General features: G+C 36.7%; 1 protein-coding gene across 2 annotated transcripts in view; it reads right to left on the bottom strand.

Moving 5' to 3' along the window:
• Positions 1 to 26,358, bottom strand: part of CSMD3 (CUB and Sushi multiple domains 3) — an 885,055-nt gene that overhangs the window by 430,846 nt on the left and 427,851 nt on the right. For both annotated transcript variants that reach the window (XM_024572155.3, XM_045181698.2), the window contains one exon: positions 6,639 to 6,742. In XM_024572155.3, the coding sequence (XP_024427923.2) occupies positions 6,639 to 6,742 (104 nt within the window). The remainder of the gene's footprint in view (positions 1 to 6,638; positions 6,743 to 26,358) is intronic.

Here is a 26,358-nt window from a genome sequence, read left to right as displayed (position 1 = left end):
TGTTGAGAACTCAATTAGAAGAAATAAAAGCAGTTGTAAGAAGAATTAGAAAAAGGAGGAGTAATTTTTAAAGCACAGTCATCCAGTAATACCGATACTGCTAAACATTCAGTAAAGAAGGTAAATTTGATGTGAAGGCTGACCTTTATACAAGATCTTGAAGAAGAAAATAAATTCATTGTCCCATTTACACCTGTAGCTCCTAACACTGGATCAGTATAAATTTGATACCATCCTCTGCAAAGCTTTTCTGCAATTTACCTATGCTCTGCTTTTTTTTTGGGGGGGGGGTGCTGTTCCTCTAATGGACAAGTCTAAATTTTCATTTGCTTTTACTTATAAAGAGTCCCATATTTATGGCAAGGAATTTCTCAAGAGTTTCAGTACTCTCTATATTTCTCTAGTCATTTACAAAAATAGAGTTTAGAGAAAGCTATCATCCCACCAGAAGGGTCTGTAACTATTCAATATATAGATGGTTTGCTGGTAGAGTCAGAAACTGGGGAGCAAAGCAAACTTGATGCCTTGTCCTTGTTCTAATCCACCCTTCACAGAGCATACCACCTCACTAGATAAGCAGCGTTATTACTAAACTGAGGTAAAATATTTAGAGCATTTGTTGTTATTGAGGCTCCCAAAGAGTTGACCCAATTTGCAGATGAAATGCCTTATTACAAAAAAAAGCATAGATAATTATGGTGACTAGCAAGATATCATAGACGCTGGATTCCAGCATTTGCAGTGTCGGAAAAACTGATGGAGCAATCGCATGATAACTGATAACTTCTCTGATCTTTGAATCAAGTCTGTGCATTCTGAAGAGGCTTGTGACCAAACATTGTTGTGGTCTTGTTTTGGGGGATTCCAAATTTTGTAAAGCATTTCTACTCATTTGGTCATGAAAATAAAGGTGCTACTTTTGGAATTTTAAGTTCAAAAGTTGGGTTTAGACCACACATCGATAATGTATTTCACATTATCGTGAAATTACAGGTTCCCCTGGAGGCCATGGCGCTGTGGATGCTGTGACAGCAGCAGACGGCCTGTAAAAAGACCAAAACCCTCGGCTTCAGTCACTGGACTCATTTGCACACCCAGCGTATTGCAACAGCTCTCTTGCATGTGCATAAGACCCAGACCATGCAAGTATGCCATCAGACTAGCTATGCACAAGCATTAGTGTTCAATCCCAACAGCGTGCTTGGGAGATTCAGTCTCCTACGCCTTGTTAGTCTTTTACCAGATCCTCATCAAACATGCTGCACGACAGGAGGAGAATTAGACGGTAGGCCCTGGCCTGATTCACCTGGTATTCTCGTTCATGATGCCCATTTAATAATGTTTGCCGATGGATCATGGACTCAGGATAAAAGTGGCCAAATTAAAGCTTTGTGTGCTAGAGTGACTTCTTTTAAAATTTTGGAAGCTTGTATTATTCCTAGAACTAAACTGGCCCAACAGTCTAGTCAATAGCAGTAATGAGAGTTGCAATTCTTGCAAAGATCAGAAAGCAGCCTAGTCCATACCAGTAAGAAGAGAATCACAACATGGATGTGGGATATATTTGATGTCTGTCATGAAACAGGGGAAACCTGGGAAAATACAGGATTCTTTACTTTGAGGGGAAAGAAAATATCTCCCAGAAAATTGACAGCTGATTTGGGAGAGGCTGTACATCTGCCTGCTCAGACCGGCACTCCACCGTGGAGCTCACAGGAAAACATCCAAAGGCAATGATTTTGCTGATGGAGCTGTAAAAGCCGCTGCTCAGTGTGGCAGGCTTCAAACTCAGAAGCCTCCCATTTAACACGACAAGCAGTTTCTGTTATTTTCCAAAAATGCACTTAGCAGAAGAAAACTGAAAGTGAGGCTAAAATAAACTTTACAAAATTACCGGGATAATCCAACAAAATCATTGCTATGCTGCGGTCCTTATTTCTTGGTTAATAATGTTGTATCATCAACATAATCATGTAAGTAAAAGAGAGATTTTAAAGGCACTAGGCTCCAGCTACGTGTATCTAAAGAGGAAGCTCTTCAAAACATATCAAAGACATGAGCAATGGGTCAACAGAATCCATGACAGGACACTCCCTAGGTATCAGCAGGCAGTCTTCCCCAGCCAACTTCACTGGAAACTGGGGGCTTTTGGATTTTATCGAATTAGTGCCTGTGGATCGGAAGAGATTTTTGTCTAGTTATGGTGTATAGGAGTTGTGGGTGGTCTGAAGTCTTTCCCTTCAGAGGCCAATGCTAGATTGTGGCAAGGTAACACCTCTCTTAATTCACATATTTTCTATTTTGGGGATACTAGAGCATAATGAATCAGAGAGAGGAAGTTGTCTTATTTCCACTGTCATCTAGTAATTATGCAAATGTTTGGCAATTTCCATAAGTTGAATCAAAATCATTTGCTACAATTTAGCAATATACTAGATTAAAATAGCCCATAACTTTATACAGCTAACCTTAATAAAAATGAGAACATCTCCGGGTAGCAAGCATTATATTTTTCCCTTTGAACTTCTATTTGGCAGGCTAACCAATCTGGCTGCAGGGGCTCCCCACAAAGGACTCAAAACCTAAATTTTCTAGAACAACTGATAATGGCACTGCACTCAACTCAAAAAGATATTCTAACAAACTTATAATTCTCATTGACTGCCTTGCTGTCCTATTCACAGTAGTTTTTTTTTTTACTTACTTAATCAAATTTTACTAGGAAACTAACATTTACTTATAACACTGCATTTTTCTTTCTGTACTCTCTGTAATATTTCCCACAATCCGTTTCTAAACAGTTCTAAATTGTACTTCTAACAGCCAAGAGCACCTAAGACATTCCCCTCAGCTTGAGAAGAGCTTAAATTGTGAGGGGTTTCTTCTAGACGGTAGACTCCTCTCTTACCTTTTCTTAGAACATTACTTTAGAAGCATCACCTTAGAAGCCTTGCGATTATAAATCTTGTCTCAGTGCTTTGAACTGCGCCATTGCTACAACCCAGGAATGTCTTTCTCAAGGACCTGGGAGTTATCCCTTTGAAGTGTAGTAATCAAAGGAGACAGCACTCCTGATTCTCTCTGTGGGAGGGGAGGAACCCAGCCTTTACAGGCAACTATTAGAAAGCACAAATGGCCTGTTCACACTGATTATTCTTCTACCTACCATTCTCTGGTACTTTTCCCCTAGCTCACCCCAGCATTTAAAAACCACCCCAACCCTTGTTTCAGCAGAGCTGAGTTCCACTTCTCTTTCCCACTGCAAAGGTCTAGACTCTTTTTTCAATAGTTGGGCCCCATTGCGATAGTCCTGACTCCTATTGCACCTGTCTTAAATATAATCTTCCTCGACAGTTTTACTGGCCTGCCACGATTTTCCGCCTACACATTATTGATGTGGTCTGTGCCTGTAAATCCAGGAATCCAAACATTGGCAGAGTAAAAGCAAAAACATCTTCTCACTATTTTTTAATACCAAAATAAAGTAACTAATATGCATCCAGATATTGAATCCCCAAATATGACAAAATAAAGTAGTTTTGATAGTTGGTTTGATTGGAAGGATGGTACAGGATGAAATGCATCTAATTAGGAGACAAACAGAAATCTACCATTTACAGACTAAGACTGCAGAAGGCAGGTCTCATGTTATTTGGTTGACTTTGAGATACAAGTTCTCTACAGTCCAAGTATAGATAAATAAATAAAAGTGGGTATCCATTATTCATAGAGATTTAATTGACTGTTATAACAATTGATTTACCCCCATAAAAACTGGCCCAAGGCTGGGTTTTTCCTCAAGACTTACAACAATTAGAGCCATGTAAATTAAACACTGGAAGTTCCATTCGTACCTTTAAATAGGTGTCTCATAATAATACTAGGTAATGGTTCTGGGTATCTTTGTGTTTCCTATCTGGGAAAAACTACTTGGAAAAATGCAATAATTACTGAAGGGCCTAGGTTATCTTGTAAATGTAATGTTTCATATGTTATTGATATAAATTTCTCCTAAGAAATTTATTGGAGTCTTCAAAAAAACCTCTTCAAATAGTTTTAATATGTTTTAATACATCTTTTCAAATCTGTTATCTATAAACTAAAAAAACTTTTTTAATATGTTTATTAACAGGCAGAGTAACCTCAGTGTTCAAAATGCATCCTAATCTTCCTAGTTAGTCCCTTAACACTAGAATACAAGCGTAAAAGCCCTAAAGAAGTGAACTCAGAAATATCCATCAAGCACTCAAATACAATGTGAAATATTGTATTTCTATTAGGTTCAGTGCCTGATTTTCTTTTTAATCACTCCAGACACATGGGTGTATCCATTAGAAATAACAACTGTAGTCCTACATTACAACATAGTTTTTGTATCACCCCAATATGTAATTTTTGCCTTTTTGCCTTGTGGAATCTCATTTAGTATTCTTCCTTCTAATGCAGTGCTTTCAAGGGCGATTTATATGTTCATTTTGGATACATGAAATCTACCAAACATGGTGATTATTGAAAAAATTACATTTAAAACAATCCCTGAAATACCCCTAGTAGGGTGACATAAGTAAGCGGTACCACTTTCACATGGTAGGATGGCTGCTACAAAGAAGAGGAGAAATAACATATGCGGGTGAGGGGGTGGCAAGAAGAAGGAACCCTGTGCACTGTTGTGGGCACGTAAGCTGGTATAGCCATTATAAAACAGCATGGCGGTGCCCTCAGGTACTAAAAATATAACTATCATATGATCCAGAAGTCCCATTTCTGGGTATATGTTTAAAAACCTATTATCTCAAAGAGATACCCATACCTCAATGGTCACTGCAGCATTATTTACAACAGCCAAGGTACAAAACAACCTAAGTGTCCTTCAACAGGTGAATGGATCAAGAAAAGGTGAATGAAGGACCTTTTTTCGTATGTAATTTTCAGTCCTTTAAAACCCTGTACTTCCCAAACAACGAAGAAATCCATCTACTGATTAGATTGGCTCTATGGCTGCCAATTTCTAATTCAGTATTGACAGCGTAACAAATCTAAGCTATCACATATAAAATCACAAGAGAATCTAGGGGGAACCATAGATTATTTCTAGAAGGTGTTTGTCCAATGTAGTGCAATGCCTACCAGGATCATCATTCTGATAAGAATGCTGAGGCCTTTTAAGGGGGTGGGAGGAGTATAACAAACAATTTTAGCACTGCAGCCAAACACATAGACCATGTAAAATTCTGACCCTTTCGTCCATCCTATCTCAGAAAGCCCAAAATGGGATTATAGGAGGCTCAGAGATCGACAACAAAGTCCTGGCTGATCAATGATGTCTCTGCTGCGGGGAGAGAAAGAGGTTAAACTTGAGGTCAAGCATGCGTAAGGACAGCTAAGAAGAGTAGAGTTTTTCTTTTGTTTAGTTTTAGGGTTTTTTTTTTTCCTAGAAAGATAAAAACTAAGAGTGAATAATACTGGGGCCTATAACGTACACATAAGGCAAATCCTTGGCTTTATTATGGGACTGAACTTGTACAATTCATAGAAAAATAAAATGAAAAAAGATAAGAGAAAATAAAAGAATAAACTAAAATAAGCTTACCTTCAATCGATTTGCACAGTAAGAAATGCATGCATGACAAGCACATTACATCCAGAAGTTGTAGATGCTGAAAATGACTCTTTATTTATATAAGTAGTTCTCAAACCTCTGGTGTGCATAAGGATTACCGGGTGAGTCTATCAAAATGTAGATTTGGGGGTCCAAGTCCCAGACATACTGATTCAATAAATCAGGTATGGGGGTCCTGAAATCTACATTTTAAATAGTTTCCTAGGTAATTTTTTTTTTTTGCAAAAAAAAAAGCCCACTTTGAGAAATATTGGCTTGATAAAGCCTCAACTGGAAATCAAGATTTATGGAAGAAATTCTGAGAGAAAGCATACCCTAAGCTTTTGAAGTTCATAGAAAGTAAACAATATACTTTCCCATAACATTTCTTCATGCCAACAGCCAAGGTAGGTAATTGGAAGATAACTCAAGGATCCAGCAGTTAATAAGTTCCTAATATTTCCCTTTTCTTAAACCTATGTTCATCCTTTCAGCTCACATTAAGAACTATATTGGGTCTGTTCTAACTGCCCCAATCCTGAGATAACTGCTGTTCATTGCTGGCTCACTATTTCAAGTTTCATTGCTAAATACTTCAAGTTTCAAACCACTGATAAACTCTCAACTTCATATCTTCAGCCAGGGGTGAGCTAGCCACCAATGAGTGAGCAGCAATGACCAGTCCTTACAACCAGTATGAGTCTCTGGGATCAATTTCATGCTTTTTAAAAAAATTCTGTGAGTGAAAGGCTATTTTCTAAAATAAGGCCCAATCAACCACTTTACAATGTCACCCTAGGCCTCCATTTCCAACAGACCCCTGTCTCTCAGTGCACCCTAAGAAGTTGTGTTTGGATGAAGCACATTCCGTCCCATTGAACAAGGATTAATTAATGTACAATAGGCTGGTTAATGAGAATAACTAAGGTTACTAAGCATATTCTGTTGCTGGCAGTGAGACATCAATAAACACATAATAAGGATACAAGTTTGTAAAGACATGATAGGCAAAGTCAAGAATAAAATATTGAGAACTTACACTTGGAGCACTGTCCTGGGGTCTCCAACTTCCCCCCCATCACCAATTGTCAAAGTATCATAGCCAATCTCCAAGTCAAATTCTTCAAAATTTATCTGGATAACCTAGCAATGAACAAAAACAAACATCTTAAATATGTAGCATTATGTAATAAACACAAAAAGAAAGCAATGGCAGCAAAACATTTAAATTGTACGTCAGACATTTCATATTATGGCAGCAGATCATGTCAGACTATGGCTCAAGTTCAATTATTATAATTATCAGACAAATTTCATTTGCTCCATTGTATCTTCTGTAATAGTTTTTCAATGAAATGGCATAGCTTCTGTTTAGAGAATATACATATAAAGTATTTGAAGCATGATTAATGCAAATCTACTTTGAGAAAGCTTTATAAAAAGTACATGTAGGTGGAGAGTGGTTTTCCATAATTCGCATATATTTTTATAAAGCTAACATGAAAAACACAGAGTATGCTATTTCCATGAAATAGTAGAGCGTTAAAAATGTTACAGCTAAATTTGAATCTGGATCACCAGTTTCAAAGGTATTGTGGCCAGAGTCCAAGATGGGAACAGATGAAGACCTGAACTCACCTCCTCCCACAGACACACCACGTTTACAACTACATATGGATCATCTCCCTCCGGAAGTTGTCCAAAATCTAGATGAATTGCTGTTCTCCACAACAAAGGATAAATGACCGCAGTGGATGGGAGGGAAGGAAGAGACGCTCTCTCACTAAAAAGCTCACCCCTGTCATGGCAGCACATGGTAGGGAGGGACCCCACCAGACAGGTGCCTCTCCCAGAGGAGCAAAGGCTTGGTGTCCCACATCTGGGACCCCAACCCCTACGAGCTGCACCAGAGAGACGACCCCCACAACACCTGGCTCAGAAAGAAGCACAATACTTGGGAAAACACATTAAACCATGATACATAATTACATATTATTATTTACTAAAACATATTCATGCATTCATATTGTTTATGCTCTTATGTAAATACCCATATTTCATTAAATTACAATTCTTAAATTAGAAACATAATATTAAGAATAATGTGATTAAGAATCGATCAATACAGTAAGAAATTACATAGATGCTATCCAATATACAATCAATTCTTAAGCAAAAATACATTTATAATAAAGTATCGTTCATCATGAGATAAAGAAAATGAATGCTTTAGGTTAGTGATATTAGTAGAAAGTCAATAAAAGGCATTTCTTTAATAATTATCATAACTATTTTTACCTTTGGTACATAAAATAATTTTAATTAATTAATTACTTATTTATTCAATTTCTGTTCAGTTACAGTTGCCCCATTGCTCTCCCCTGCCCGCCTCTCTCCTCACTGCTCCCACAGTTACATAGGAATAAATGCTAAAAAAAAAAAAATTCATAACATGGCTTTTAAGAGCTATATAACAAAAATTTGTGATTATGACTCTTTTTAAAAGTGATTTTATATTAGCATTGACTAAAACAATTGTTCAGTCCAGTGTAAATATATAATTATTAAAATATTAAAATATACAATTTTCATGACTGCAATTAAAAAATTTGTTTTCCAGTTTTACTCTGAGTTAAATATAAACACTTTCACTTAATAACTATCTGTTGACAGAGATTTAGGTGGCTTTTCTTTTTTTACTATTATAATCAACATGGTTATGAGCAATATTAAACATTTTCTGGTTCAAACACACAAGCACATCTTCAGGTTATGTACTTAGGAGTACAATTTCGGTATAATAAAGCAAAAATTCAAATTCGTAACATTGTGCCATATGCTTTTCCAAAACCATTTTACTAATTTAAAGTTTTACAACATGTGTACATTAGATTTCATTATTTCTATCAACCTACAGTATGCAAATAAGTGATCTTCTTTGCATTCTCTTCATTAATTAAGTTGCATGTCTTTTCATGCATTTGCCATTTACATTTCCTTTTCTGCAACATGACTATTCGTAGTTTGGCTAAATTTCTCAGACAAGCTTGGTTGCTTGCTATTTATCACAACGATTCTTTGTATCAGTGATTCCCCACCATTTCCCGTTTCCGCACACACAGGAAGGAACAGACACAGCGAGGAGGTGAGCAATGAGAGTTGCCCCCCACAGGCCCCGCCCTGCTCTGCCCTGCCTCACAGAGAGCTAAGATCAACATTCCAGTCCTACCTATACCTCATTCATAACGCAGTGTTCATAAAACACAACTGGGCCTGGCTCACCCCTTGAGAAGATCGGCTTTATATATTGTGGATACAAATCCATCACGTTACGCGTGTTGCAATATCTTCTTCAAGTTTGTTATCTGCTTTTTTACTTTCTGTGTTGTCTTTTGATAAGAAGAAGTTATTAATTTTACTAAAGTTGGACTTGTTAATCTACTATAAGTAGCACTTCTGCACTGGCTTAGGATCCAAGGTCATAAAGACCTTTTCTTTAAACTTTACTCTTTAAAATTGACTTTTTGTATAAAGTAGGTATGCGTGGTGAGCAGAATTCTTAGATGACCCCCAAAATCACTCATGACTATGAAGAAGGCTTATATAATGACTTCCCCTGGAATGTAGGCAAAACCTATTAATACGATGGGGTATCAATCCCATAATGAGTTCTATTATACAGATAATATAAGGGATATTATAGATTTTCAGATGTATTTAAGGTTTTTATTTAGTTGATTTAAGTTCATCAGAAGGGAGATTGGCCTGACCCAATTCAGGGAAGTTCTTTAAAGAAAGTCTGGAACTGAGAGACAAAATAAATCGGTTTGCCCTTGAAGAACACACCTTGGCACTGTGAAGAGGCCCAGCTAGCAAGGAACAGTGGGTGGCCATTAGAAACTGAGAACCTCAGTCGCACAACCCCAGTAACTGAACTCTTTCACGAATCAGGGAGCTGGGTCTCACTGCCTCTAATGAGATCACAGCCCTGGCCAATACCTTGATTTTAGTTCAGTGAGAATTTAACAAGAGGATTCAGCTAACTTGTGCCTAAACCCTTTTCCCATGGAAACTGTGAGGTCCATTTATTTTGTTTCATGCTGCTGATTTTGGGTAATTTATGATACAACAACAGAAAACTGGCACAGTGTCACTTTCACTAACTCCAGTATGAACAAGACATTGTCTCAGTACTTTAACTGAATAAACAGTTCCCCTTCCCCCAGTGATCTGCATGGCAAACTCTGACATATATCAAGATGCTGCATATCAGGTGTAGGTTTGGGGGCTCTAGACTCAGTTCTCTGGATCAGTTTATCTGTCCCTGAACCAACACTAATTGGCTTAACTATTATTTTTATACATATGCTGAAATTTTTCATTGTCATAATAAATAGTATATACTTCATATTGTCAACTGTTGGCATTTAGAAATAAAATTTAGTTTTGCTTCTTGATCTCATAATTAGTCAAGTTGATAAGGCTTCTCTATTATTTAGAAATCTTTATAAGTTATCTGTATTTTCCTATATAATAAGCATGCCTTTTGTAAATAACATTAAATTCTAGCTTTTAAGCTTTATTCTGCATTCCTTTCATCTAAACTTCTTTGAACCTCTCCTATAAATTGTACAGGAATAGGTGCTAGTTAACCTCATTAAAGTGAATCTCATTTAAAAGGGAATGCTTCTACAGTTCCATCACTAAGAATATGGTTAAGACAGATACTAGTTTATAAAAATGAGGAGGTTCTCTTCTCTGGTTTTCCTTGCTGATTTACTATTAAAATTTAATGATAGCATAAAATAAGTTGACAAGTGTACATTTTCTTTTCTATCAGGAAAAGCTCCCATAAGTTTGAGAATAATCTATTTTTTTGGAAGTTGAATAAAGCTATTCTGTAAAAACATCGTAGCCTCCTTTTGGGGAGCAGTAGTTGACATTTTACTGCTTGTTTATTTCATAGGTATAGTCCTTTTGTTTTATTTATTTTTTCTTGAGTCAATTTAAGTTTTCTTTTTATTTTTCAAGCAAAGTAGAAACAATGTATTTTATAGCAGTATTTTCTTCCAATGACTTGTAAATTCTCTCCCACCCCATATTAAACAAGCAGCTTCCAAAATTTAGCGATTACATTTAAGATTCAGAGAACCTGCCACACTCGTGTTCTACATACAAACACATCCCTCACGATAACTTATCTGGATGCTTCCTCCTGGTTCGGGGAAGAAAGTTTTCACATCTCAGACTGTTAACACCTGGCTCTGAATTGAACGGAGGATGGCATACACTGGGCTTCAAATGTGCAAGTCCCTAAACACATGTTTACTCAATGCTAACTGAAATGCAGTCAGTTCTGCCCTTTTATCTTAATTCTCTTATATTTAAGAGATCCGTTCCTACCTTGTTTTTTTGGTAAGAAGGTAATCATTTAAGGACAATCGGACAGCTTAAGAACTTGGCTAAAAGGAACAATAAGAATTTTGCAATACTTATATTAGCAAAATAACTCATTTTAAGACTCCTAATTCTGCAGTAAAGTATCACAGGGGTCAACCTCAGGCAAGACAGAACCGATTAATTGTTAACCATGGAAACCATACAGAAGGTTACTGAGGAGTACGATCTGCTTCTCTGTTGTAGCGAATTCCCTGGTTATGTGTCTATGCCCTTGCACCACTCACAAAAAAACTCTCAGAAAAATAAAATCATTGAAACTGTGGTGCATCTAACTTAAGTCCTTAATTCCTGGCATCTTTAAAGCTTCAGAGTACTCGAAGGCAGTGGATAAATATGGAATATCTTCCTAGAATATCAACTTTATGCTAACATCTAACATGAAAACAAAAGGCAAACTAATGGATACTTTACACTAATTTTTAACAGATAAGACTTCCCACAAGCTCCTGCTATCTTTTGTATGGTGTCATCTGACTTCAAAAAGCTCTGCACCAGCTCATGGTTACTTTTGCCCTATAATAAAAGCATCTATAGTTCTTAAATGTCTATGTGAAATGTCTAAAGATGTGGCACTTTTATTCTGGCAGGTATATATATCTTGAACAAGTGCTTCCCTAGGTGACACTACCTAGCTAGAAGGCAGTTGGGTAGATGTTATTTTAGCTTAACTGCATCGACAGTACTTACACCTCTTCATTTAAGTCAAATTTTCCTAGAATAATTTCAATCCTGAAGAAGTTTCCAAACTCATTGTCATATAGTTATTCCCTCTTTAGTCTATATCGGGTCTGTACTTTTATCCTGTTTCTAGTTCTAAGATTACATAAATGTGTGTCCTCTATATTCGTGTACTACTTTTGTTGTGGTAAACATATGTAAAAGAACACTTACAATTTTAACCATGTTTAGTGCACAATTCAGTGGCATTAATAACATTTACAATGTTGCACAGCTGTAACCACTATCTGTATGTCTGCTGGCATGTATGCACAGTCTTGTAGATTTCCTTTGCTTTTCTGTGAACCAGCAATGCTCTGAAAAAATTTTTTAAAAATTTCAGTGTATTCTGAGTACTTCATCTGTCATCCTATCGAGTGAAGAAATTTCATGATCTACTTTACCTCAAACCATTTCACAATAGATACACGAGTGCATTGCATTTAAAATTAAGGAACGTCTCCTTTTATATGTCTTAACAAGCCTAATAGACTACTAGATACAAAATATGTGTCTAATAAATGGCTGATTGATTGCTAATTCTATGCAAATCCCTTCATAGTCATTATTGTATAATCAAGTGCTAAAGAATTTGGACACCCATTTAATGGTAGATTTTATTTTGCGTGAATTGTAAGTGAGATTCATGCAAGTATATATGCCACAATGAGAACTCTATTCATTTTAAATTAAGTGATGGATTAATTACTAACTTATCCATATACTTTCAGATAAGCACTTAACCACTGAGCTGTCACAAAAATTTTAGACACTTATAATTCTTGAACAGTTTCAATGACACCCAATCACAGAGAAGCTAGAATAGTCTGAATTTGTAGAACACATTCATTTTAACTTGATTCACTGAGGCTTAATTTAAACATCAGTACTCAAATAGTACTTTAAAAGTAAAATCTATGCATTGAAAGCATTTAAAAATTATTTTTGCCTCAAATGGATAAGAATTATAATAAAACTCAAAAAATAGCACATCGAGTCACTCCCAATCGAGAAAAAATATTTAGTAGACTATAGAAAGGTAACTTGGAAAAATTACAAAGAAAACTTTGTGCAAGAATATAATAGGTAAAATCAGGAATGTGATGTGAAGTTTTCTTTTTATGGATGGATATTCTTGTTGTATGGAGTTGACGAATAGTCATTTTCCATCTTTTGACCTTTGTACAATGTGAAAATAAAATTAAAAGTTTAAAAAATGAACAAATCATCATCAATGTAATATGAATGCTTTCTGTACATGTTAATTTGGTAGTAGGGCTGAAATATTTAGTAGGGAAAGAGGAAGAATATAATGTTTATTAGTAGAGAAAAATGTCACATATTTTGTCTCTTTTATTTGTTCCTAATCACTTGTTGAAAAAGAAAACTGCATTGAGCTCATAGAACTGCTTAAATAAAAGTGGTGATAATAAAATATGCTCCTAAAATATAAAAATAGCTTATAATTGTCTTGATTTCTTTGTAAGAAATTAAGCCGCTCTTTTGGCTTCCATTTGCAGAGGGGTAATTCTACGTGCTTGTACGGTGCTGTTTATTGAGGGTTATTTAAAACTTTGAAGATGCTAAGGTAGTCCATTAAGAATAACCTCATGCATCTTAACATTGGCTTTACAGAAGTGTGAAATCTGTAAACAGCATTAAACATTAAATGCTTCATAGATTACTATTCCACTAGGCTCAATAGATGGATTTTTTAAGGTATTTCAATAGAAGTGGTATAAAATTTAGGTCTCATAATTCTAATCTCTGCATTATCCACAGAGGATTTTTTATGAATATTTTAGTTATTTATTTTTAGAGAAAGGGGAAGGGAGGGAGAAAGAGAGGAGAGAAGCATCCATGTGCGAGAGAAACATCTATTAGTTGCCTCTCATATGTGCCCCGAATGGGGACAAACCACAACCCTGGCATGTGCGCTGATCAGGAATCGAACCAGCAACCTTTTGCTTTGTGGGCCAATGTCCAACCAACTAAGCCACACTGGTCAGGACATTCACAGAGGATTTAAAGCCATGATTTCTACATCATCATATTTGTATGAAGTCATGTGTAATTCACACTTGATTATAAAATTTATAAACTTTACGTCTGTTACCCTTGAAATTTTAAAATTGGCAAATGTTTATGATATATAAGTTATTGGGCTCATTATTACATGAATTGCTTTATTTTAACCATAAAAGTACATGTAGTGCATATGTGTACATTAGTTTAGCCACTTAGCGCCTGAATATCCACCTTGTATTTTAGAAAATAGGAGCATACTTCCAAATACAAGCAAATGTAAAATACCCGATCATTGATTGCATCCAGAGTATAGACATTGTGACCTAAGCTTCAGCAATTATGGATTCTGGCAGATGGTGGCAAAAGCAGAAAGACATCCAGTTTTTGGTGCAATAGTTGTTACAATACTAAAGTCCTAGAGAAGCATTGTTCAATAGGAAAAATAGATCTGCTCATGAATCAGAACCAGAAGCCATATCACACTGTAACAAAGTAAGATCCTAGAAAGATGAAATTAGTTCTGCTACATTCCAGGCTAATCAAGGAATTCATTCCATTTTAGAGAAGGTAGTCTTTCTTCACCAGTCTTGTCCATCAGGCTACAGTATTCTATACACCAGTGAAACTGCAATACTCCGTTCTTCTGAATGGGCATTTGTATGATGATTATCACAATTGTTTTCTATTGTTATATTATATGGGATGTGATGACGACCTGTCTTTTGGCCATAGTCTCTGGACAATGAAGAACTACTTTGGAAATAATGGATAAGCCAGTGTCATGCTTGGAGATTCCCGACTTGTAGGTAGTAACTGGCTGAGATTTTGGGTTTTTCCACTAATGCAAATAGAAAGTATGTTGTATGTAGGTCTTTTACAAAGTTAACGCAGGCAAAAAAAGATGTAGCTGCATAGAAATCTGATGATCAAAGGGGAGAATTACGGCAGAAGCAATTGATTGCCTTCCCAACAGGCCTCTTCTGGGTTCGCCCCAGACCTTTCTCCTCCTAACACAACGTTAATTTGCTCAGCTATGTACCTTACTTGTTCATCTCGTGCTTTATGGATTGCTGACCCCACACGGAGTGCTATGGAATGGGTCCTCATCAGCCTATGCTAATTTTAGCAGTATCGCTTCAATTTGTCAGACGTAAGATTAGATATCACTGTGTGACCTAATTCTGGTCAGTGGAAAGTGAGAAGCAATCCACTGGGAGACTTTGAGGAGGAAGGATTTCTTGGTGCTCAAATGAAATGCCGAGTGAAAAAAGTCAGACGCAAAAGGATAAGAACTGTATGAGTTTACTCATATGCTGGATATAACATATAAAACAACAACTAAACAAGCAAAACAAACAAAAGAATCCAAATTCATAGACACAGACAACGAAATTGTGATTCCCAGAAGGAAGCAGACTGAATGTGGGGGGATGTGTAGAATGAAGGAGATAAAGTGGGTCAGTGATGAAGGAGATAAAGCGGTGATGAAAGAGGCTGGGCTTTGGGTGGTGCACACACGATAAAATTACATAGATGTCATCTTATAAAGCTGCCCACTTGAAAATTATATAATGATATTACCCATTGTTGCCCCAATAAATGTAATTTTAAAAATAAAGAAAAAAGACAAAGAATCTGTCTGTTTTGGGAGTGACTGTGTCCAAATATATTGATTAGAGCTATTGCAGCCATTTTTTAATATGTGGGTTGAGGACAAAGCCAATGCGTGGAGATGCCCAGAGTCAAGAGTTAGACGTTTTTACTGTACACCTTAACATGCGCACCTCTGAACAGTGTGCTGTAATAAATAATGCATTTCTGTATGATTTAAACAACTTGACTTATGGCTTCCCATACTTGAAAACATTCTAGTGGATAAATAGGTACAATTAATTCTCATTTTAAAGAAGTACCTTGTCCAAATAATTTACCCATGTTTATTCGCTTAACACTGATGAGGCTAACATCTATTTCAAATTTATCTGATGCCACAGTCCTTGTGCTTAAACATCACACCATTCTGCGTATGTATGGCAAAGATCTGCAATTTAGGAAATCCTTTTTGTCTGCCAAGCATCTGATATACATATAATCACTAGGTCCTTTAAGGTTGGGCATATGCCATTTGTGTTACATAGTGTTGCCAAGGGAGGATAATATCTGAAATCTACTAGCTAATAAAAGTATGTCAATTCCTTGAGGAAAATTAAATTTACATGAAATATTTGAAATAGATAAATATTGTAAGACATCAAAACTTAAATATGACACATGCCAATCCAATGTTCACTCATTTGAAAATAATCTCCCTTTAGAGAAAGAATAAATCTCAGATTCTAGAAGAATTATACTATATAATAGTGTAACAGGGTGCAGACAAGAGGGGATTTGGGGTGCAGCCCCAAACAGGGATTTGTAATGGGGTCCAGAACTCAAGGTGTCCAGGAAATATTAGAAAAATACACATATAGGATGTCCTCACCCCCACAGGTCTGAGCTGGGGGATGGGACACATGGAGCAGGGCCATTCAGAGCTGTTTTGGGTAGCAACAGCTGTGCAGCTAACCTCTTGCATGGTCATTTAACATGTCTATAACCTTTAACTGGTTTCATGGATACGTTAAATAGCTGTGGCCCTGCTTTGAGCCAGGAAGATGGAAGTGACTTCCACCCAAGATATGACTGGGAAGCAACTCCCCCTGGTTACAGTGCCTGAGTGAGAGCTTGGAGATGATTGGTTCCACGCCAGGGGGCCACACCTGCCCAGACTTACTATGGCAGCCCAGTAAAGATGAAAGAATATGGGAATGCTGGCTGGTGTAACTGATTGTAGGAGGAGTCAGAAATGGGGCTGCAGAGGAAGACTGGTGATAGGATTTAAACCCAGGCATGGCAGCCATGCAAGCAGAGGAACACGCAGCTTTGGCGGAGTGGGGACCCCATGGCTTTGGTGAGAGAGTGGACCACGTGGCTTTGGGTTGCTCCCTTTTGCCACGCAGCTTAGGAAGCAGGAGAGACTTTGCTGGGAAGAGAAGGGGAGAAAAGACTCTTGGTGGTGGGCCATGAGAAGGTGCCACATGGCTCTGGATTAACTGGAGATCGTGGTGGTGACATAGCAGATGGTGACGGAACCGAGGGGCTGCCTGAACCACGGACTTCTACTTCTTTTCCTGAGATACAGTACCCCGGACTGGGCAAAGGGGAGAAGGAAAGACTGTGTGCATCTGTGAGTATTCTAAAGGACTTTAGTATTTTAATGAAGACATTAAGTCATTACTCTAAGTCTGTATAACTTTTAAATAAATAATTCCTTTCCTTTTCACCAATCTCTGGCATTGAGAGACATCTTTCTTCTGGAGGCAGGCAAAGAGAGCCTAGTAGGTGGGAAGAACCCCCGGAGGAAAAGGGGGGTCCTTTTGGTATATTGTTCACCCCACCCCGGTCTGTTCTGTAACGATAGTACACAAGGATATTTTATTACAGAAGATCTATTCCAAGACTCTGAACCAGACCATTCAAACATGAGAAGTGCCAACCTAGGCAATTCTCTAGGTTCATCCACTTTGCTTCCAGCATCAGGTTAATAGTCTCAGTTCTTACAAGGGATCATATTTTAGAGACAGGGGAGGAGGGGAGTCTGAGACACAGAAAGATATCGATGGAATAATAAAAGCTTTCAGCTTTGCTTTATTTTTCTATGCCTTTTATGTCTGCACACAGGTCTTCCCCTCAAGGGAACTGCTGGTATGTAACAATGACAGATTAAATATGGCATTACAAATGCTTCACCAAAGGGAAGAAGCTACAAATTTTTTTAAAAAATGCATCAAATATTAAATCTATAACACAATAGTACCAATGTGTAGGTTCTTTTCTGTCATTAATTGAAGCTTAGCTACTGGAGGATATAATTTAAATTTCATAATACTTATAATTAATCAACTTGACTTAAAAATTTTTGAAGAAAATGCTTGAGGATAATGTTGTTGGTGTTAGGAGGATTTTCATTACATGTTTATATATGTTAAGTTGTAATATCCAAGATATTTTGAAAACAAATAAAAATGAGGCTCATGAAAATAAGTTTGTTAAAAAGAGCCTTGTGCTGGTTTTGTCTCTCATTAATAATTGGTCAACTTAATCTATGGTATCTATTTATTGTTCCATTTATGCATCTATATCTATTTTTATATGGAGAATCTTTAACTTGAAGCTTTCTTAAAAATGAGATTAGCTCAGAATGACTGAGCACACAGCTATAATAGTGATGATCAGATACTACACACTTTTACATAAAATGAATCATTCAGTGGGTTCTAATTTCTGTCATCAGTTTATATTTAGTATTTTCCTTATAACTACAAAGCAGAAGGATGAAAGATATTAGCTTCTTAATTCAGTTTTTGCTGTTTATTTTTGTTTATGTAATTTCCTCAAGTATAGGCATTACTTAATGGATCTTTATAACTTAATATCTATGGAAGATTTTGTTTACCCCCAAAAATATCTTCCTGAATAAGCATTTAAGTAGGAGTCCAAGGGTAGTAGGAGTCCAGTTAGGATACAAGAAGATTTATTTGCCTCTGAATCTACTGCTTGCCATACCTATCCAGGTAGAAAGATTCCTAGACCGTGAATAAATATTCTTTTGAGTGAGTGGTTGGGTTAAAAGTGGGGAGAGGTAGTTACACTATGGTTTCCTGTTTTATAAACTGCACTTCAATTAATAGCTTCTATCTTCAGTTTTGGATGTTATGATGAAACACAATTCAGATAATGTAAGTCCTCTAAGTAAAACCTCTCAATTTATTTAACTCATTCTATAAATATGTATTTAGAACCTACTCCTTATGAAGCATAATTCTACAATACTACAGACTCACTGGCTCTGAGCTCCAATATTGTGCAGCAGCTTGATAAGCCCCAGACAACCACAGTGAGGAAATGAATTGTCTGGCTTCATGGTGAGGACCGGAAGGGCAACTTTCTCCCAGACAGAAGTACTGGCAGGCACCACTGGCCCTCCAGTACTCCCCTCCAGTACTGGCCCTCCAGTACTCCAGCTGGAAGTTGCATCAACACTCAGATATCAGAAAGAGAAACTAGGGGGGAAAATCCCATTTACTCTAGCAACCAGAAAAATAAAGTACCTAGCAATAAAATTAACCAAGGAGATAAAACACCTGCTCTCAGAAATATATAAAACAATGAAGAAAGAAATTGAGGAAGATACAAATAAATGGAAGCATATACCATGTTCATGGATTGAAAGAATTAACATCACTAAAATGGCCATACTACCCAAATCAATCTATAGATTCAAACAATTCCTATTAAAATACCAATGTCATATTTCACTAATGTAGAACAAATGCTCCAAAAAGTTATATGGAACCATAAAAGACCCCAAATAGCCCCAGAAATCTTGAAAAAGAAGAATAAAGTTGGAAGGATCCCAATACCTGATATCAAACTATACTACAAGGCCACTGTAATTAAAACAACCTGGTACTGGCATAAGAACAGACACATAGATCAGTGGAAAAGAATAGAGAGCCCAGAAATAAATGCACATCTCTATGGTCAATTAATACTTGACTATGGGGACATGAGCATACAATATAGTAAAAATAGTCTCTTCAATATGTGGTGTTGGGAAAACTGGATTTGTACATGCAAAAAAAAATGAAAATACACCACCTACTTACACCACACACCAGAATAAACTCAAAATGGATGAAATACTTCAATATAAGTTCTAATACCATGAAAGTCCTAGCAGAAAACATAGACAGTAAAATTTCTGATATCCCACACAGCAATATTTTTGCTGATATCTATCTTAGGGCAAGGAAAGAAAGGAACCAACAAACAAATGGGATTACATCAAATTAAAAAGCTTCTGCATAGCTAAAGAAACCATCATTAAAATGAAAAGGAAAGTGAGTATATGGGAGAACATATTTGCCAATTCTAAATCAGACAAGGGTTTATTCTCCAAAATATATAAAGAACTCACATGACTCAACACCAGGAAGACAAACAATCCAATTAAAAATGGGCAAAGGACATGAATAGATACTTCTCCAAGGAGGACATACAGATGGCCCATAGACATATGAAAAAATGCTCAATATCACTAGCCATCAGAGAAATGCAAATTAAAACCACAATGATATATCACCTCACACCTGCCAGAATAGCTATCATCAATAAATCAACAAACAATAAATGCTGGTGAGGTTGTGGAGAAAAAGGATGCCTAGGAATTGTGGGGGAGGATGCAGACAGGTGCAGCCACCACAGAATTTCCTCAAAAAATTAAACAGTATGGATCCCATCAAAAAAAATGGAATTGCATTTTGACCCTGCAATTCCATTGCTGGGAATAAACCCTAAGAATCCCAAAACACCAATCCCAAAACATCAAAACAACTTATGCAGTCCTATGTTCAAAGCAGTGCTATTTATAAGATCCAAGTGCTGGACACAGTCTAAGTGATCATCAGTGGATGACTGAATCAAGGAATTGTGGTACATTTACACAATGGAATACTATACAGTAGAAATAAGGAACTTCTACCTTTTGCAACAGCATGGATGGAAGTGGAGAATATTTTGCTAAGTGAAATTGGCCAGTCAATGAAAGACAAATACGATATTCACTCAATTGAATGTGGAATCTAATGTATGAAATAAACTAATGAGCAAAATAGAACCACAGGCATGGAAACATGGAACAGACTGACAGTGGCCATAGGGGGTGGGGAAGGGGATAATGGTGGAAGGAAGGAGAAGGGCCTGACTAGTCAAGTAATATATATGAATGATCCATGGACGTGGACAATGGCGTTGGGATTGACTGTGGGAGCAGGGGGTGGGCTGAGTGGAAGAAGACAAAGTGGGGGAAATTGGGACAACTATAATAGAATAACATTTAAAAATTTCAGGAAAATTAGCAAAAAAAAATGAATACAATAACTGACATGAAGAATACATTAGAGGGAAACTATAGCAGTTTTGATGAACCAGAGGATGAGATCAGTGATTTGTAAAACAAGATAGTAGAAAACACCCAATCAGAACAGCAAAAAGAAAAGAGAATTAAGAAAAATATAAGGTACATGTAAAGTACAGCATACAGAATAGAGTCAGTAATATTGCAATAACAATGTATGGTGTCAGAAGGGCACTACACTTATCAGGGGATCACTTTGCAAGTGCTGTAAATGACTAATCACTATGTTGTGCACATGAAACTAATGTAATTATATCTCAGCTATAATTGAAAATAAAAAATATTTTAAAAGTAACAATTCTAAGCAGACTCCCTTTTTTTCTACCCAGAGTGTTTTCTTCATTGTCACTTATTTTCTGTGTTTACCCATTTCTTTTCTTTTTAAATCACTCATTGGAAACTTCCTGAAGATAGGAAATTTTTCTTTCTAATTTTTTAATCTATCATAGACTCAGCTTCCTATTCAGTAAAAATGCAACATTTCCTAGGAAAAATTTAGGATTTATCACATCAGTGTTCCTCTGGCCAGTCCAAGGTATATGAAGTCTTATGTAGTTGCTCTGTCATTCTAGGCTTCAGACAGACTGAGAGTTTATGCAGAGGTGGTCCTAATAGAGAAGGGGTACAATTACTGCATATACTTTTGCTCCCTCCCTTCTTTCCTTTCCCCTGGTATGGTACAATGTGAGTGGTTATGCTGCTCGCTCAGGAGGAGTCTGAAACTCAAGGAAGATAAGGAATTCTGAGCAAAGGGATTAGACAGATTGTATACTTTGATAATAGATATCCTATGTGACTCTGGTTGTATGAAGATATTAAAATCATCTATATGACTCTCTTCCACATTGGTGAGCGATTCCAGAGACCAAAGAGCTGACAGGCAAATGCTGGATACACAGGTACAATGTTGCATTTATCTTTCCTCATACCTAGCTGCAGCTCTTGTTGAGGTGCTGGGCAGCTGGAGCCAAAAAGCAAGGTCCCTCTAACTGTGCTGACTGCGGTTCTCACTAATTCCAAGGTTGCCATGAAGATAACCTTCTACTCTGTGGTAAAGAGTCTCAGGGATGGGAAGCAAAAGCTCGCAGCACTCTCCAGTTCCTTTTTCAGGCTCTTAATGGAAGCTGTCCTGGCTTCTTAGAAGCATCTGCTGATGGCTCTGATGATTAATTTCAGCAGAGAGTCTCCACAAGTATATTCCAAGTTCTCAAATGTGTGAGAGCACTTATTATCCACACAGGAGAAAGCAAAGCTCAAACACTGGTGCCTCGGCCTGCTCTGGGAACATGGCGGTGGTGGTACTAGTTGCAGTAGGAGTAGCATTATTTAGTAGTAGTAGCAGCAGCAGTAGTAGTAGTAGTAACATTTTTGAACATGTACTATATATATTCCAGATTCTGCTCTAAGTGTATTGTGTATAAACTCATATAATCCTTTCTAAACCACTCTGGAAAAGGCATTATTATCTTTATTTTATTATTGAGAAAACAAAAGCCCAGGTAAATTAAATTTTGGTGATCTGTGACTCATCATACCATTGTGTAATATGTATATCTTCATACACATAGGTAACTTTTATATTTTATATTATAATATGAGAAACTGTTAACTAAGGATAGAGAATATAGAAAGGGAGTAGAATATGTGTGTGTGTGTGTGTGTGTGTATATACACACACATTTTTTTATTCCAAACTGTGTAACAGATAGGTGGTGATTCATCTTCAGGAGAAAGTAAACTGTTGAAAGTCAATGGTTATTATGGACAGTATTAAATTCTCAGGTTATAAAAAAACTATATTGCTTCAGTTTTTAAGATATAAAACAAAGCTACATCTAAGTTTATTGAAATTGCAATCAAGGATACTGATCATTTAATTTTGGAATTAACTATTATGCATATGATGAGTGTTAAAATGTTATTTTAAGAGAAACATTAACACCTCTAAAATAAACATATATTCTTTGCAAAAAGAGAGATTCTGTTGTTTTTTATACTTCTCTGTGTCAGCATTTAGAAAATGATAATCATAAGCAGAAAGAAAAATAAATTATAAGAAGTTATAATTATAGAAATAAAAAGATATCTGAAAACTATACAATACTAGAGCTGTTTAATAAGTTATAAAATAATCATACATAAGTCATGAATAAATTCAGTGTACTTTTACAGACAGTGCAGTGTCTTGCACACAAGTTATAAATATTTGATAACTGTTTCACTAAAGTAAGAATATAAATGTTTTATAATTCATTATATTATTGCATTTAGGTGATTTCAATAATATGAAATTGCATATAGCATTGGCTTATACAGAAGGTATTTTACAAGCTATCAACACCAAATAATCAACACCCAATATTTCTTAAATATTTATCATGTGATAGACACTTTTCTAAACACTAAGTCATAACCATCTCTTCCTTTCTCATTCCTATGGAAAAAATTTTCCCCTTCTATAAATCTTACTTGAAATTTTGATGATTAACAGGGCTGGTCTTTTTAATTAATAGATGTGATAAGTTAAGTATATGGTTTAGTTTGGAGATATTTTAATATCTCCTTTATACAAATGATTCTTCTTTAAGTTGTTTTACTGTCTTCTCTCTTTTTGCCTGTGTTTTTCACCATTAAAGACTTTGTGATGAGTAGATGCACAGTTTGCAAAGCTGGAAAGGTGTGATCTGCCTGAATAAAATACAAAGTCTCCAATAGGTTTAACAGGATAACCACTGCACTTCCCTACACTAACAATGAAGGAACATATCAATGGTTCTATTACCTTTGCCTGTATTAATGGAAATTCATTTAGTGTTCTTAGAACTTCCCATTTCTTAAACCACTGAGGGGTGTTTGCTGATCAGCCCAAGTGGTAACCAGGAAATGTTGAGGACCTACTTTGGACATAAATGCTTTCCATAATACTCCCTCCTTCCCTAAGTAGAAACATACTTTTTCCATGCCAGAGTTAGAGAGTGAAGGCATGAAATGAAAAGGGTATGGAATTTTGGAATAATTAAACAATATTTAAATCTGTCTACTGACAAAGACATGCATCTGGGAAGAAAAAGAGACAGAGTGGGACAAAGTCAAGATTTGAAACTTTCCCTTTTATATCTAAGCTAGTAATTTGTTCCCAGTCTCCTTTGCTTGACAGTTTCCCATTTGAAGACACCATCCCTTAAAAGACCTCTACTCTTGAATCCCCTTGCCCTTCTCTTTCCCACCTGTGGTAAACAGAATAGCAGCTTCCCAAAGATGACCGTGCCTTAACCCAGGGAACCTGGATATAGGTACCTTGCATGTTAAAAGGGCCTTGCAGATGAGATTAAAGACTTTGAGATGAACAATTTGTCCTCTATTGCCCTGGTGGGCCCAAACTAATCACACAGTCCTCAAAAGTAGAAGAGAAAGGCAGATGACTGGGCCAAAGAAATGTGACAGTAAAAGAACTAGGCCTGGATTTGAAGATGGAGGAAGGTGGCTGGAATGACTTTCAGTTGAGAGCCAGCAAAAAAACAATAACAGAAAACACAGGACCTTGGTCCTACAGCCACAAAAAATTACAGTCTGCTGACAGCATTAATTATAGGAAATATTCTTCCCTAGAGCTCCAGAAAGGCACACAGCCTCCCAAGACCTTGATGTTATTACAGTGAGACCTGCACTGAACTTGTGACCCACAGAACTGGAAGATAATAAATGTGTTGTTTCAAGCAAAGTTTATGATAATGTATTACAGCAGCAATAGCGCCCTCACCATCATAATGCCATCCAGCCCTCATAACTTTCACATTTTGTAATGTGGCCACTTACCTGTCAGATTGAGACAAGTCACTTAAGTTCTCTGAACTTGTTTCTGCATGTATAAAATGAACACAGTGATAGCAACTATGTCTTACAGTTAATGAGAGGATTCAGTGAGATGATGTGTAAAGAGAACTTAGAATAGCTCCTGACATATGTACCCAATCATGTCCATTTTAATGCATTCATATTCATATTCAATAATGTAATATTCATAAATTAATACTGTTATTTTCCTAATATCAGTCCTCTTACTAGACAATGTTAAACAGGAATATTCCTCATTTACCCAGCAATTTTGGACTAATTCTGTGTAATAGGGTTTGTAAAACCTTTCCCAAACATCCTATTGCCCCTTCTTCCATGGTAGTAGGATTTCTATCTGGTACCAAGTTACCCTAAATAAAGATTGTATTTTCCATCTCTCTTGCAGGTGAGTATGACCATGTTGCTAACTTATGGTATAAGTCAATAAATAAACACATAAATAACGTGTTTTGCAGGAGAATGCAGAAACCCTTCTTAAGAGATAGCTTGCATTTGTCCTTTGCCCTCCTTCTTTACCTCTTCCCCCAGTCTGCTGGCTGGAACGTGTGAGACACCATGCTGGGACCCAGAAAGCAAGGGCTCCTCCCTGGAAGTGGGGGATAGTGAATTAGCCTACTTCACTGAGGAATTCCTACAGCAGTGCCCCCGCGAGTCTTGGACCACATCTTGTTTAAATGTCTCTTGTACTGGGGTTTTCAGGGTTTTCAGTCACTGACAGCCAAGCCTAATCCTAACTGATAAATCTGTGGACTCTGGTACCTTTAACTAAAGATTTCTTTGTCCAGCGTCTCATTTTCTTCCCCTAAGCCAGCTCCTCCAAATTTTCTTTGGCTGTATAAAGTATACTGATTGCTTCCATTTGTGTGAATTATTTAATATTTATACCTAATAGTCACTTAGCACAGTTTTGGTTATATATCTATCATTTTAAAACAATTACAATGTTGAAATTAAAGTGATAGGGACACCAACAGTTAGTAGTGGGAGGGGTAGTGAAAAGAAAACTAAAAATACTTTGTTTTTACATACTTTGTCTTTTTTTTTTTGTAAGAATCCAAGACGTTCCCAGGAAAAACTAATAAACATGCAAATAAACCAGTGAGATTTTTACATGGGAACATTTAATCACTTCTTTCAATATTCATTTGAAAAACTCCCACATGACAGCTACTATACTAAATGTCAAGGAAGCAAAGATTCAAGCATGGTTTTTGTCCTTAAAAGTTAAACTAGGAAAACAAAGGAGTAAACAGATAATTACAATATAATATGATAATTGGTGAGCTAGCACGCAGAGAAGGATCCTAAGCCAGTCTAAGAAGAAAGAGAAGGAAGTGTTCCACAAAAACCTGAAACATGAATTGAATCCTAGAACATGGCCAAGAATAACCAGCATTACAATTTAGGGAGGTGCGAACAGAGAGGGGAAGTATATTCCTTAAAGAGGGAGCAGCACGTCCTCCGAACTAGAGGGCTCTGTCATGTGCAGGCATGGAGTGGCGTGCTGGGGCGTGAGCCTGGAAAGGGGGGAGTGGTTCAGGTTGCCGATGGAGTCATCCTGTGCAGCTATGCGGGTCTATGTAAATATTTCATCAAGGAGGAAGATATTTCATTTTAGAATAAAATACCACACTGGATTTGTTAATAGTCTTAGGGTAAGCCATGAAATGAGATGAAGGTT

This window comes from Desmodus rotundus, chromosome 8 (genome assembly GCF_022682495.2).
Source record: "Desmodus rotundus isolate HL8 chromosome 8, HLdesRot8A.1, whole genome shotgun sequence".
Taxonomy (NCBI): domain Eukaryota; kingdom Metazoa; phylum Chordata; class Mammalia; order Chiroptera; family Phyllostomidae; genus Desmodus; species Desmodus rotundus.
Note: the sequence above shows the minus strand (reverse complement) of the source record. Positions and strands in the feature narration are given on the sequence as shown.